The following is a 14,643-nucleotide window of genomic DNA, read 5'->3' as shown; positions in this document are numbered from 1 at the left end:
CAGTCTGTGTTGTTATATGACTGGAGGGTTATTATGAACTGAGTTGTATCCCTCCAAAATCTGTATACTGAGGCCCCAACTCCCAATGTGTTTGTATTTGGAGATAGGACCTTTAAGGAGGTAATTAATGTTAGATGAGGTCACAAGGGCCCTAATCCTATAGGACTGGTGTTCTTTTAAGGACAGCAAGGGACACCAGTGCTATTTCTCTCTCCTAGCACACACAGAAGAAAAGCCACATGAGGACACAGTGAGAAGGTGGCTGTCTGCAGCCAGGAAGAAACAGAGTCCTCACCAGAAACCAAACCTGTCAGCACCTTGATTTTGGACTTGAAGCATCCAGAACTATGAGAAAATAAATTTCTGTTGTTTAAGCCACCCAGTCTGAGATGTCCTGTTATGACAGCCAGAGCAGACCAATAGAAAGGAAAAAGAGTGGAGAGTTGGGCTTACCTCAATGAGCTTTCTTTCTATTCAGGACTGTGGCCTTTCTGGTCCTGGTGTCTTGGTAACTTTGAGCCCACAGGTTTGTCTCCCCAGCTCTTTGACTCTGCCAAGGCTCAGGTCAGGGTTGCAGCCTCTTGGTGGCTTTGGTGTGGCTTTGTAGCCTCTCATCCCTGTGCCACTTCTGACCTGGCAAGACTCTGAGGAAAAAAGTGCTTTGAGGGTGGTCTGTAAAAGTGTACTCTATCATTACTGGAAATGGAAATCTAATTGGTAGTTTTAAAACAAGGAATTTAAAAATAACAAATGCTATTCAAATGTAGTATCTGCTAGTTTTTGAAATAGCAAACTAACACAATTTTTTCCTCTAAGGATGTCTTAATTTGGCCCACACTTTCTTTAATCTTTGCTAGCTTAGAGAACTGAGAATTTCCTAGAAGGCTAGTTAGGTGACTCCCTGCAAAATGATCAGAATTGCCTGGAATGGTTTTTGGGGGAAAAAAGTTTAAGAGACACAACCACTCAGTAGCACTTGAATAAAATAAAATAAAAATTGTCACATCTGAGTAGCTCAGTTGGTTGAGCATGGTCCCAATACACCAAGTTGCGGGTACAATCTCTGTTCACAGTGCACGTACAAGAATCAACCACAACAAATCGATTTTTTCCCCTCTCTCCCTTCCTCTATCTCTAAAATCAATAAAAATAAAAAAGTCACATCTGGTAACTGAAAAAATCACAGATGAAGCCCAAACAAAGCTGACTCAGAAAGCCGAGTCTCCAGGCCCACCCTGTTCCCATTAGTAGGGCAGCACTGGGGCGTCAGCCACTTAGTGCCTCAGTTTCTTTAGCTGCATGAAGGCAATAATCACACTTGTGAAGATGTGTTTCCAAGTCTCCAGAGCGGTTCATCATTTTGCCCCGGGAGCCCTCTCAGCATGGCCAAGGTTTGCCCTTGGCACTGACTGCCGGGTGGTGTTCTATGACCAGCCGGCGTCGCAGCTCCTTCAGGAGCAGGCCATGACCTGCTCTCTTTTTCGTCCTCAGTACAGTGCCTCACACATGGCGGGTTCTGAGTGATAGGTGATACAGTCCTCATGTACCCAGCACACTGGCAGCTCTTCCCAAACTGACCCACCAAGTGTTCACTGAAGCGGTGAGCTACACATTGCAGGGCAAATGCATCTTCCATGAAGCTGGTAAGGGAGTAGTCGCAGTCACTCTAGAGAACTCTTTAAACGGTCCACAAAGTACAGAACATATGCTTTGTACACGCAATCCAGGATAGTTATCTTTAGGCACCCTCAATTTTGAGAACAAAGCCAGATGAAAGGAAAGAACAATGGGCATAAATAAAGACCTGGGCACTTGAACCCCTCTGTCTGTTATGCCTCTCAAGTTCCCAAAATGGCCGGAGACACGTGGTGATGGCTGAGGAAGGCCTACTCACCTGCAGTGTCTCCTTCATTCTGCTTTAACCATAAGGCCTTCAGGACTTTTGCACCAAGTGATGTGGAGGATTGGTTCTCAAGTCAAGGACTAGGCTGCTTCCTGGAACATCCCACTTTTGGAGAGTCCTGGAGCAGGGTAGCTTGGTAAAGGCTTTGAAAAAGTCCTTGGTATGTTGAACTTGGTTACACCCACTTTCTCAACCTTATTTGACACTGGAACTTGATTCCTGTCGGTATGTAAAAAAACCTATTAATATTCCGTGAAACATGTTCATTGTGACGTGCTAGGAATGCAGCCTTAGACTGTTACTCAAAGCTTTTCTGACTTATTTTATAAGTCCTTAATACAAATATTTATCTGGCTACAGGGCAGAGCAATTAATAATAAATTAGGAATGGGTGAAGGCTGTCAGATTAAAAAGAAGATGGACAGCTAACATTCTGGCAGGAATGGAAGGGACAGAAAAATTACAAAGCATCCAGGGAATTATTTTCAGATATTCAACAAATATTACTGCAGGTGGTACGATCATGGAGGTTCAAAACTGTAGCAATTAAGTCCGTAAGACAAAGTGACATCCTTGGCAAACATGCTCAAGACGGCAGGAATATGTTTATTATAATTCATCAAGCTTAAAATGAAAAAGTTTGGGTGTATAAAAGCAAGGTTTGATTGTTGGGAAAATCTGTCCTCTCATAGTACCAGAGAAAAAAGCTCTGACTTTACCAGCCATGCCCTTGGCTTCCCACAGTTCTTCCCTTCATGGACTGCTCAGATCAGAGTCAACCAATTCAAACAGATTATTTATATCCATCAAGTTTCATAAAAATCTTGAGTTTATTTAACCCCAAACATTCTTTTTAAGGAGGAAGTTTTTTCTAATGAGTAAATTTCAAGATACCAGAACAAAATAAATGTTTATTTATCTTTTAAGTCACGTCCCTTTATGAACCAAATTCAGCACAGGAATGAGGAACTGCATTATAGTCCATACTGCTGGCATCTCTTCCATGGCTTGAGGCTCACCGATCGAGGTTGTTCAGTCAGTCTTCTAGGGTTTAAAAAGCCTCTCCACTGATTTTTATTTTTTTCCCAAAGAACATTCAAAGGAATTATTCACAGGAGCAGACGTGGTCCTCAATTCCTTCTATTTTGCACTGCGTTGGACACATGAATCGTTCTCTTTAAATAATCGCCTTCCCATCCCTACTCATTGTATTTGGCCAGTTTTAATCTGGGGATAATGTTCATAGACTGCAGTTCCTGGAAGAGCAGCTTGCAGGCGTACGGAATGCGCAGGGACGACACATGACACGACGACTTGCAGTAATGGCACCTGAAACCCAAGTTGGCATGTGTTAGGGGGACAGCAACTCAGAAGCAAAGGCCTGTGCGCAGGAAGTTAGAATCCTCTCTAACAAATCCTATTACCACTCCATCAGGTGGGTTTTCTCCTCCTATCCAAAACGTGTCCCCAAAGTAAAAAGAAGCCTCCAAAGAAGCAAAAACCAAAACAAAACAAATATCACTCCTCCCGTTTTAAAAACACATACTTTTAATCAGTTAGTACCACACTTCTAGACCTTTCTCCTTAAAATGCAAAACATCTGCCAATATAGTTGTTTTGAATAAGCCCCAGAAATCTGAACCATCTGAAAGTTACTCAGATTTAGACTTTTCATTGTTGAAAGCATTTTAAACACATTCAGTCTCCACGTATTGATAAGTATCTTCTACACTGCACTATTCCAGGCAAGATGCTCAACATTTACCATTTGAATTCTGTCACTGAGATACTTGCAGTGTGATGAGAAATATGAGATTTTCATATAGAAAGGTGGTTGTCTAATTAAATGTTACTTCTTTTTCCAGGCTCTTCAAAGTTGGTTATTTCTATTAGTATAGGAGCTACTTTACATACTGGCCCAGTGTGTGCACATGTTCCCATTTAATCATTACAACAGCCCGTGTTCCTAAACAGTATGCCTGCTATTCCAATTAGGATTTTCTTTTCTCTTCCTTTAGCCAGTGAAATGAACCTAGGTCTTAATTAATGGCTACAACTGAAGAAGGGTCCCTGCGGAGAAAGTGAACTATTCTGTCAAGTTTCAGACCAAAACTGGGCCTCACCCTACATCTCAGGGTCTGGGGGACCTGGGAAAATAGGTACCCAGTACAAATCCTGAGACTTAATAGGTAGAAAACCAGGTCCTCCCAGTTAACAGGGTAGATAGAACATGAGTGCAAGGAACAGCACAAGGCTTAGAAGACCCTGTGTCAACCAGGAACTGGAGGAAGATCCCTCAGTGAACAATTAAGGCTCTCCTGGAGGGTAAAATAAGGCACATGTGTAAAACATGTATACACGCATATTATTTAAGTAATAACAAAAGTGGCAAAGATACGTGCACAAGAATGCTCACGGTTGCACTATTTATAACAGCACAAAGCAGGAGGCTATGCAAATGGTTCTGTGATTACAGGGCATTTATGCAGAAGAATACTGTGCAGCCACTGAATGCACTGATGGAGACCCGTATTTACTGAAATGGAAAGGTGTGCAGGACTCTGTGAGGTGAAAAAAGCAGTCTGCTAAACAGCATGGTCACAAGCAGGTCCTCAGATGGGTTTCAGTAAATATATGAAGCCCTCAAAATCACACTTAACAAGATTTTTTTGGTATCTATTTGTATTTTCCTGCATTAGCAGAATCTCAAAAGGATTCATAATTTAAAAAACAAAAATGGTACAAAACGACTGCCAAACAGAGCTGTCCCCTAAAGTCACTAAGTATTAATAGTGGTCATCTCTGGGTGGTGGGAATTAATGTGACTACTTACATTTTTCTATATATTTTTTGTAACTTTGAATAGTTTATAAAGAGCAGGAATAATTTTTATAATCAGCAAATAAAGCTTTTATTATTTAGAAAAGAGAATCACTAAGGCTGAGAGTTTGAACATGGTGGTGAGTGACTACACAGAGGAGAAGAGAGTGGGAAAAAGAAGAGCCATCATGGATCCATGCTTGGGCCCCTACCAGGGGGCTGCAGGGGGCTTAAACACTGTGGAGTATTTCACTCTATCCACAGTAATAATATAAGCATGGGAATGACTTTTCCTAAAAGATTACTTATAGATCTTTTTAATGCATGACAGTTTAAGAATTATGTTTTTACTGTGCTTGAGTTGATCTAATTTATTCAGGAATCATGTTCATACCTTAATTCAATTGGAGAAATGGATTTAACTGGAGCAACTTCTTGCTGATTCTCCTGTCATTACCCCGTAAATTCAATCCAGGATAATCTATTTAAAATTTCTACGTGTGCTGATTCATGATACAGAAAGCCCACTAATCTTCTCTCTTATTAAATATTTCTCAATTATTTAAAATGTTCCAATGCAAATATACACACACACATATAAATAAAAATATATGAATTACCTTCCCCTGTGTCTACACAACTTCCAAAGAAAGAAATTTGACCGAAACAACAATAAAGTAAACTGATTTTTCAGGGCAAAGCCAGCAAAAGAAGGAGCCTGTGACTTCACATGAGAAATGATTGTCCAGTAAAATATCCTCCATGAGCTAATTATCTTAATAGGGATTTTCTTTTCTCTGCAGTTTTCCTTCTGGACCTCTCTTTTGTGACTTACGCCCTTCGTGTCTTCTGTGGAACAACAGTGTTGCTGTAAACATCCCCATAGCAATGCCTTACTAATGTGCAAATCAATGACAAAGGGCCAGTTTCAAGGTTCTGAACTGCTCTAATTACTTGGCCTCCATTGTGCTGTTCATTAAAGGCGACTTCCTCCAACGAACGCCATGCTCCCCTCCACACAGCCCCGCACGCACATCAGGTGCCATGGGAAAAGGACAGCATCATTACGCTCCTCCGCCGAGAGCAGCACAAGGAGGCTGCGAGCCTCCCAGACCGGGTGCGGATTTTTTCCCGTTGGCAACAGGGCTGTAAGTAGCCATTCAAAGGCAGACACACGGTGCGCCGGGTCTGTTTAAGGACAGTAGAGACCCCAAAGCCCGTAACCGGATGTGGCCCTCTTTCAAAGGGCTTCAGATACAAGACACCCTGAGCACGAGCTTCAAGACCAGGCACTGCCATGAGATGGTCTCTAAATGCGACAGAAACGAAGCAGGAAAGGAGCCACGCATTTGAGAGAATGACGCGGAGACCAGGTGCTGCCCACCTCAGCTTTCCCGGGCATTCAGAAGGGGACAGGTTTTCCAAGAGCTTCAGAAAATACGCTTTCCTTTTCTCCTGTTGTTCTCTTTCCTTCCTCCCTGCTTTTCTCCTTTCCCGCCCTCCCCTTTCTTCTCCCTCCCTCCCGCCCGCCTTCCTTTCCTTTCTCCACCCCTCCTCATTCTCCCCTTTCTCCCATCCTCTCAGCCTCCCCTCCTCACTCCCTGCGGAGAGACCTTTCAGGAGGGGGCAGTGCGTGAGACCGCAGGGAGGACCAGAGGAAAAAGAAACTCCCGCGAAGTTTCATGATCCCTACTGGTAATAAAATGACTTTTCTGCACCATCTTTTCAAAATAAATGACTTAAAAATCCTTGTGCCAAATTTGAAGATTTAAGCATAGTGGAGCCAGGTCCCAGGCACCTTCCTATTACACTTCATTGTTGCTGTCCTCGTTGCCCAGGACAATGAAAAGCAAACTCAATATGCATTTCAATAGACAAACAGACATCTCAGACTTGAAACAGCGCCCCCATGTCAGTGATACGAGGAAGAGCCAGGTTTATGCCCAGAATGACGTTACCCAATCTCTGCAACCCTATGAAAGGCAAATGGCCACCTCTTGTGTTAGTTTTTAAAATGAGAGGATTTCTTCACAGACAGGTCTCATCAACTCTTCTACACCAAAATCTAAATTAATTGATTTTGGCTAAAAGGTTCTGACATTTAGCAAGTCTGATACAAACTGTGCTCTGAGAAGGCTACTCATTCTGACGCTTAATTTGCTTTATTCAACCAAGAAACTGGCAGCGTAAGGTGGCAAGAAGTCAGGCCTCCCTGTAAGGAGGCCCTGAGGGGGAAGCATACAGAAAAGGTGAGCTGATCTGGGTCTGACTCTGCCCTCGTGGGGGCTGCCCCTCCCTAGGGAAAGGCGCTCTGGGAAGGGAAGTGAGGGGTGACGAGGAAGATGAAGCTGCTTCCCATCCTTGCAGCATCCTGCTCCCTGACAGGAAAGTGAGCTGAGCCTGGGGAACTACAGGCCCTCCTGCCCACAGGGTATTGCAGGGCTCTGGATCATGACCAACACTAAGCAGAGCAGTAGTTCTTTGGTGGTACAGTGGAACCACTACAAGGAGAAAAGGTGCTCTTAACTATACAAACAAAAGCAAAAGGTATGTAGCATCACCTTTTAAGCTGGGCTTTATGTACTGACTGACAGCACTGATAAACTGTGAATCACACAGGTTACCTACTGACAGTCCTCTAGGGAAGGTTAGTACCAGTTAGCAATTATAGTCTCTGCCATCATGGGATTCACATTCCAAGTAGAAACCAGCTTGCTGTGCAGACGGAGTACAGACAAGGGGTCAGGCTACCAGGCTCTGGTCCTGGCTCTGTCATTAATTTGCTATAAGATCTGGGGCAACATACCTGGCTCTTTAGGTGTGAGGTTCAATGAAGGCATTCAACACAATCTTCTCTAAAATGTTTCTATTTACAATATGCTATAATTATAACACCTAACAATGACTCTGCTGTGATTTTTACAGGTGAACAGTGTCATAAAAGTACTTGAGATAACATTAAAAAGAGCATCAAGTCCTTACTCCTTGGGAGTTTAAACTAGCAGTGTAAAGAGCAGAACATTAGGTAGACAAAGTAAATGTGTACATACCAAACCCCCAATTCTAGGGATGCATGGATAGGAAAGGTGTGATTTAGGGTCAGTACTCGAGCTGTGATTTAAGAGGCAAGGGGTGTGTTATGAAAGGCATATGGTGTCCACTTACCAGCCGGAATACCCCAGAAGTCCACACTGCCCACAGACATCAACCTCAAAGGCATCACTTGAAATCATTAGTCGCTCTAGTAAAAGCATACTGGCTCCATAACCAATTAAACAGTCACGTTCCATTTCTCCAAGACGCAAACCACCATCACGAGATCGGCCTTCAGTGGGCTGCCTTTGAAACAAGTTAAAGAAATGTGTTATCATATTACACAAAGCAGCAGCATCACACGCTGGCTAAGAGCACAGAGCTTTGGAGCAGGGCTCACCTGGATTCAAGTCACTTATTAGACAGTGACCTTGAGCGTGCTGCTCAGCCTCTCAGCTTCATTTGTAAAATGTACATAAGACTGTCTATTCCAAGAGCCTTGAATGAGAAGAGATGTAATCCTAGTGTTTGGTTGCTATTTTTATTATTAAATGGAAATAATAATTACTTAAATAATGATATAATAAAAAATTAACATATAGCATATAAAATACCAGTGCTAGCATTACTATTCCTACTACCACCACTATCATTATTATTAGGGAGGGATGTCTTTTGAGCATTTTCAGAGATATCTCAGTTCTCTGTTATCTAAAATCAGAAAAACTGAGCAGAACAGAGTGTGGAAGAAACCCAGGTCCTCCAGTAGTTACTCCCAGGGCTCCAGAGAGGAGCTTTACTATTAAACAAATTAAACATGAAAACAAATTAAACATGAAAAGAAGCAAATGGATTTTTATAAAATTTGGAATAGATCAGGAATCATCTGGAGCCAGATGGGAGGTTCCCCAGAGACCTACTCCCCCAGCGCCCAGTGTGTGTCCCATTCAGGTCCTCCCTTCATGTATGAAAATGCTCCATTCCTCCGTATAGGGGAGCACTTGAACTGGGCAGCTATTAGCCGTCTGAATGGACTACCTATGGCTTATGTTTCTGCTGGGCTTGAGAATACTTTAAAAGGTTAAAAATCCAGGACCCAGAGATGTAGGTAAAATTAGGGGATTCTGAAACACTTAGGCAATCCGACCTAGGTACTGGTGACACAAATTATCAAATTATATGTGTGTGTGACAAATTATCAAATTATATGTGTGTGTGTGCGTGCACGAGAGAGAGAGAGAGAGAGAGAGAGAGGAGGAGGAAGGAGGGGAAGACACGAGCACCCTGGCTTATTTTGGAGCAACACTCCTTGGAGGGAGTCTGAGACGGGATAGACCATATTACTATATTCCCTAGCATCTTTTAATCTTTTTTGTTGTTGCTGCCAGTTTTCCAAAAGAGTTAAGAAGGTAAACACATGATTGCCAGCACATGCTGAAATTTTAACTTTTGTTGCTGATAGTTACAATAGGAAACCAATTTAAGTTGTATATTATTTGTTGAAAGAAAATCTACATATGAAAACTTACAAGTAGATCTCAATGAACACACTATAGTGGAAGCTTCATAACTGAGCACAACTAGCAGATAAAAACATCGGTGTTTTTATCTGCTAGTAGAACCACCCAGGGATAGGGGAAGGATCCCTCTACCTGTGGTGGCTGGACAAGTGAAGGAGGTAAGATCACATGTGGGCAGAACCCAAAACTTGGATTTTAACCAACTGAGATAAATAACTATAGACAAATGCACTCCAGGCTGTCTTCATATGGAATACACAAAAGTAATACTAAAGTAATAATTTTTTTATACAACAAAGCAAAACATAGGAAATAACTGCTTTGACATTTATATTACTCTGAAATAGTTTTTGGATGTTGTAAATGAAATCCGGAGGGGACAGCATTCAGGGAAAGATGCACCTAACCCAAGTGGGGTCTCAATGTTGAAGTCATTACTGTCTTGAAAATCTCAAGTTCTCTTCCCTCTTCTGCAATTTAAGCCCGCACATGCCTATCATTTCAACAGGCATGTGCATTTGCTCAGTTTTACATGGTCAAGGGATTGAGTCATCCATCTACACCTCTCCCTTGGTTTGGGGGAAAAAGACCAAAAAAAACACCCCACCCAAATACTAGCTGCTCTGTCCTCTGCTCCCTCCACAATATTATAACATCTAAGCAGTGCTCTGTGAAAGTGGGCAGGGGCCTGGCTATTTACTGAGCATCTCCTATGGATCGGAACTGTATACGGCCTAGACTCAAACACCTGGCATTCATGAGCATGCTGTGTGGTGGGTATTACTGTCTCTACTGCATCTGTGAGGACACTGAAGCCAAGGCAGGTGAGTGGTTTGTCCAAGGCTCTGGCAGCACCACAAGGTAGAGATGAGCTCACATCTGTCATTCGGACTCGAGGCCTATGTTCCCTGCCCTGACCCAGGGCTCCTCCACCTTGGTGGCAGTGCTACACTGAGCTGGGTAATTCTTTGAGGCAGAGGTTGTTCTGTACATTGCAGGATGTTTATCAGCATTCCTGGCCCTGTGTTTCCCAGTCGTGACATCCCAAAATATTTTCAGACATTGTCAAATGTCCCTTCGGAGGCAAAACTGCCCTGAGTTGAGAACCACTGCCTTAGACTATGCTTCTTCAACTGGAAAATGTAGTACTAAGAACACATAAAACTAAGTATTTGTAAAAGCCCTTTCCCAACAATTATGCCCATTCATCAACACACAGACATTGGGCTTGGAATTGAGGATACACTGGAGAAGAGGCATACATGGACCCTGGAGCCTATTCAAATAAGCATGCAAGTACAGGTGCCGTAAGCTCCAATCACAGAAGTTTTAAAAAAATGACAGCTGTGGCTTAGTCTACCAAATAATGTATGCATGTTTTCTGTGAACACATGGGAGCGTGCAGGTGTACTGATAAGCATGTGCATGTGTAAAATGTATCTACATTCTTATAAAGGAACTGTTTTGAACAGGATCATATTTGCAAACTGGTATACAATAAATGATTAGTTAGAAGACTACTGTCAAGACGTACGGAAGGTTTGTTCTTGTGTCTGCGGAATGATTTTTAATTGGTTGCTATTTTTTTCACGTTAATCAGACATATATAATTTTTGTTCGTATCTAATACCCCAAAATTTGATATCTCCGGGAAACAGAAACTTCGTTGAGTCTGCTTATTGCTATAGTAGGAAATACAGGCAGGCTCAACTGCACTGTAAATTCTTTCTGTAAGTGCTCCTCTCTTACCTGGTAAGGACAGCTCGTGGTCCCCGGGCCCGGGCATGCATCTTATCCAGCACCATGTGTTTCAGCTTCTGATAGTACACAGGGCCAAAATAGATGTATGCTTCCAAGGGCTCACTGAAAGAAAGGTCAGAGTTTTGGGTTAAGAAACTAAGTCTGGGTTAAAAGGAGAGATGGCCTTTTCCAGGTCTCAGCTCTGGCAGGTCCTTGTTTGTTTATGAACAGGTTTATGACCACATGAAAGAGAATGATTTTCAGTCTGCAATAAATGAAGAGGCTACATCTGAAAATATAAAAGTACCATGAATACATTAAAAGGCACACTGTTTAATTAAGAAATAAAAATTTAAACAGCTTGAGAAAGAGTGTGGATAGGCCAGTGCCTCCTTCACTGCTACCACCCTGGTCAGGCCACATCCTTTCTTGCCCGGACAACTGCAGATAATCTTCTAGTTGGTCTCCCTGCTTCCACTCTTCTCCCTCAACAATCTCTTCTTCACGTAACAAGCCAGAACGATTCCTTCTAAAATGTAAATCGCAGCGGGTCATTCTTCTGCTCTAAATTTCCAGTGGTCTCCCATTATACTCAGAATCTGTATCACCCACATTTTGTATACAGCCACAAGGTCCAATGTAATCCAGCTCCTGCCCACATCGGACTCATTTACTATTTCCTTTCTCCATCGCTCATTCTACTCCAGTAACACTGGCCTCTCCGCTGTTCCTCAAATGCAGCAAGCTTGTCGGCCTCAATACCTTGGCTCTTACTGTTTCCTCTTCCTAAAGCATTCTCCAAGCAGGTATTCACATGGCTCTGTCACATACTTCACCTCCTCAGAGACTTTCCCTGATCACCTGTCTAAAAGAATCCTCCTTCCACTCCAGTACTGCTGCACCCATGCATGTCTCAACTATTACACTGATTTTATTTTCTTCAGAGCACTTATCACCATTTGGTATTACTGGACACATTGATTATTTTTCTGATTATTGCTGGTCTTCCCCACAAAAAGTAAACTCCGCAAGACAAGCACTTTGTCTCTTTTGTCACTGTGGTCCCAGCACTAAAGACCCTGCCTGGCATATAACTGATGCTCCGTAAATGTCTGTTACAGCCGACTTCATGACTCTTTAGAAATACTGTAGTAAGAGTTTAAAGGAGTGAATACTTAAGTGCTTTGACAGAAGAAACCTTTTTTCTTAAGTCTGGAGCAAGAGTAGCCAGGGGATTGATGATTTAAAGTTTTTTTTACTGCCCCAGAACTTCCTTCCTGAAAAGAAAGGAAGCATCTACCACAGGCCACATAATCCGTGACTTAATCCATACAAAAACCCAGGGAGAGAGATATGGTCATCCCTACTTTAATTTGAAGAAATAGGCACAGAGGGTTCATGAGATTAAAAAAGAGCTGGTGAGTGATGCAGGAAGATTCAAATCCAGGGCTCTCCCTACCATGCCTGCCAGTCTTGAGCAAAGTAAATTTGGGCTACAGCATGATGTAAGAGTGGAAAGAGCAAAGGAAGCAAAAGGCATGGCAGAGAGACACATACGTGCATTTGCCCCTGCATGCTTGTTATATCTTATAATACTTTCAGTATCATTAGCAAAGGCTTTTGCACCTATCAAGCCATTCCACTGGCATGAACACAACTGGATTCTTGGAAGACCCAGAGTGGAGTGGAAGGCACAACAAACAGGGTGTCAGGAGACCCAAATTTTGTCTCAGTCTGTCACATAGTAATTATATGACCTCTTTATCTCAGTTTTCTCAGTTGTACAACAAAGTGGTCGGACCAATTTTCTTTCTAGCTCTAACAATGAATGATTCTACTCCTCCGTGGTATGGCTGCTCAGGGTAGAACTCATGGAACTCTGCTACCATGCCATCATCAACTGAATAAAGCCATATGCAATTTTTCCTCCTAGCTATGCTCAAGAATGGGACAAAAGGTGAAAGCTGATGAGTGACTATGTTTGCAAGCCCTCTGCAGAACTCCAAGATAAATGGGAAAGAAATGAAAACACCAGCTGGGGGTGCAGAGGACAGTGATGTAGACATAGCTCACAGCTATCTATAGGAAGCAGAGCATAATCATCCAAATCTTTCAGTAAAATTATGCTCAGAAGGTCCCCCAAAATGGTTCGCTGGTTTTGCACACTCCCTGGTCAACTTCTGCATTATTTCTGGATGAGAAGCAAAGACTGAGATGGTCAGTTTAGCAACGACAACTGCATTTTTGACATGGACCATTACTTTTTCCCTGTAATGTGATTTTCTCTAACATTTCAAGTATAATACACCTAAAGAAAGCCATATTATCACAGTCTGGAGAAATCATTTTAGAAAGCACTCCACACTTTTAACAGATATGTATTTTGATCATTTTAATCACATCTGGTTAGCCTATTTGCAGCACTGAAATCAAGCTGTGTGTTCCCACACCTGCTTCCACACTGAGGTTCAGGTTTAAACCCTCAGAAGATTGGTATAAACACTATATCCCAGAGGTTTCTCTGGCATAAAAACACATAAGGGTGTCTTAATTTAAACAACTGACTTGATCCTTTAAAATCATATGCCAGTGAAGCTTCAAAACCTTGTCCTTCATGATAATTCTAGGGATATCCATTTCTCCCAGATTAAAAGGAAGACCCAGTGCTCTGCTGCGTGACCTGTTCTCCCCTTTCCTCAGCCTCACTTAAGGCTGAACCACTGCGTCCTCACTGCATGCAGCCAGGCTGGCCTCTCCCAGTTCCCAGAACTTACCAAGATCCCTTGTAAGGTGTTAAATAAGCTTTTCCTCTGCATGAAACTTCAAATGCTCCACTCATTCTTCACACCTCTGCTGAAAAATCTACCTCCTCACAGGGGTCCTCTAATCTACTCTTTTGTATTCATTCTGGTGAGAGCTACTTGCACTTGTATTATTTGTTTTCATTCCTTTATTCAACAAATACTTATGGAGTGTGTGCCGTGTGTCAGGCTCTGTGCTAGACACTGGAAATAAAACAGTAAGCAAGACAGACAAGCCCTGCTCTCATGGAGGTTACACAGTACTTGGGGAGCCAGACGATATTGTATAGTATTATTACACAGCATATTTGATAATGATGAATGCTACAGAGAAAAATAAAGCTGGAAATGGGCAAGACTGGATTGCAGTTTTAAATGAAGTGGTCAGGGTAAGCCTTGCTGAGAACTTTTATCTGTTATTTTTTTAACATCTAGTAACAAATCTCAACAGTCAGCTCCATAGGTCATGGACCATGTCCATTTTGTTCACTGTTATAAACTTAGTAATAGCTCATGTTCGGTACTTAACACATCCTGAATCTGTGAAAGTGCAAACGTTAGGCCTTAGGCCTCTGACAGAGCACTAATTATTTGGCATTCATCATATTAATACAGAGTAAGTTCAATAGCTAAGGAATTTTGCATTATATGTAATTGATTTGTTTTCTAAAAGTTGTGTAGAAATCCTATTTTGGTAAATTACAGGTTTTCTACTTTTTAAATGATAGCCCCACCTGTAAAACAGCACTTCTTAATTTATCAGTTTTCTAAGTTTAGATTTTTTTTTCTCCCCCTCTCCATTTTATTGAGATATAATTGACATAAA

General features: G+C 42.1%; 1 protein-coding gene across 2 annotated transcripts in view; it reads right to left on the bottom strand.

Annotated features, from left to right (window-relative positions):
* Positions 1 to 2,794: 2,794 nt before the first annotated feature.
* POLR3B (RNA polymerase III subunit B) overlaps positions 2,795 to 14,643 on the bottom strand; it is a 98,010-nt gene continuing 86,161 nt past the window's right edge. For both annotated transcript variants that reach the window (XM_087814876.1, XM_087814874.1), the window contains 3 exons: positions 11,026 to 11,139; positions 7,889 to 8,062; positions 2,795 to 3,232 (listed from right to left, as the gene is read on the bottom strand). In XM_087814876.1, coding sequence (XP_087671002.1) covers positions 3,103 to 3,232; positions 7,889 to 8,062; positions 11,026 to 11,139 — 418 coding nt within the window. In that variant the 3' untranslated portion in view covers positions 2,795 to 3,102. The remainder of the gene's footprint in view (positions 3,233 to 7,888; positions 8,063 to 11,025; positions 11,140 to 14,643) is intronic.

This window comes from Miniopterus natalensis, chromosome 2 (assembly GCF_054644295.1).
Source record: "Miniopterus natalensis isolate mMinNat1 chromosome 2, mMinNat1.hap1, whole genome shotgun sequence".
NCBI lineage: Eukaryota > Metazoa > Chordata > Mammalia > Chiroptera > Miniopteridae > Miniopterus > Miniopterus natalensis.
Note: the sequence above shows the minus strand (reverse complement) of the source record. Positions and strands in the feature narration are given on the sequence as shown.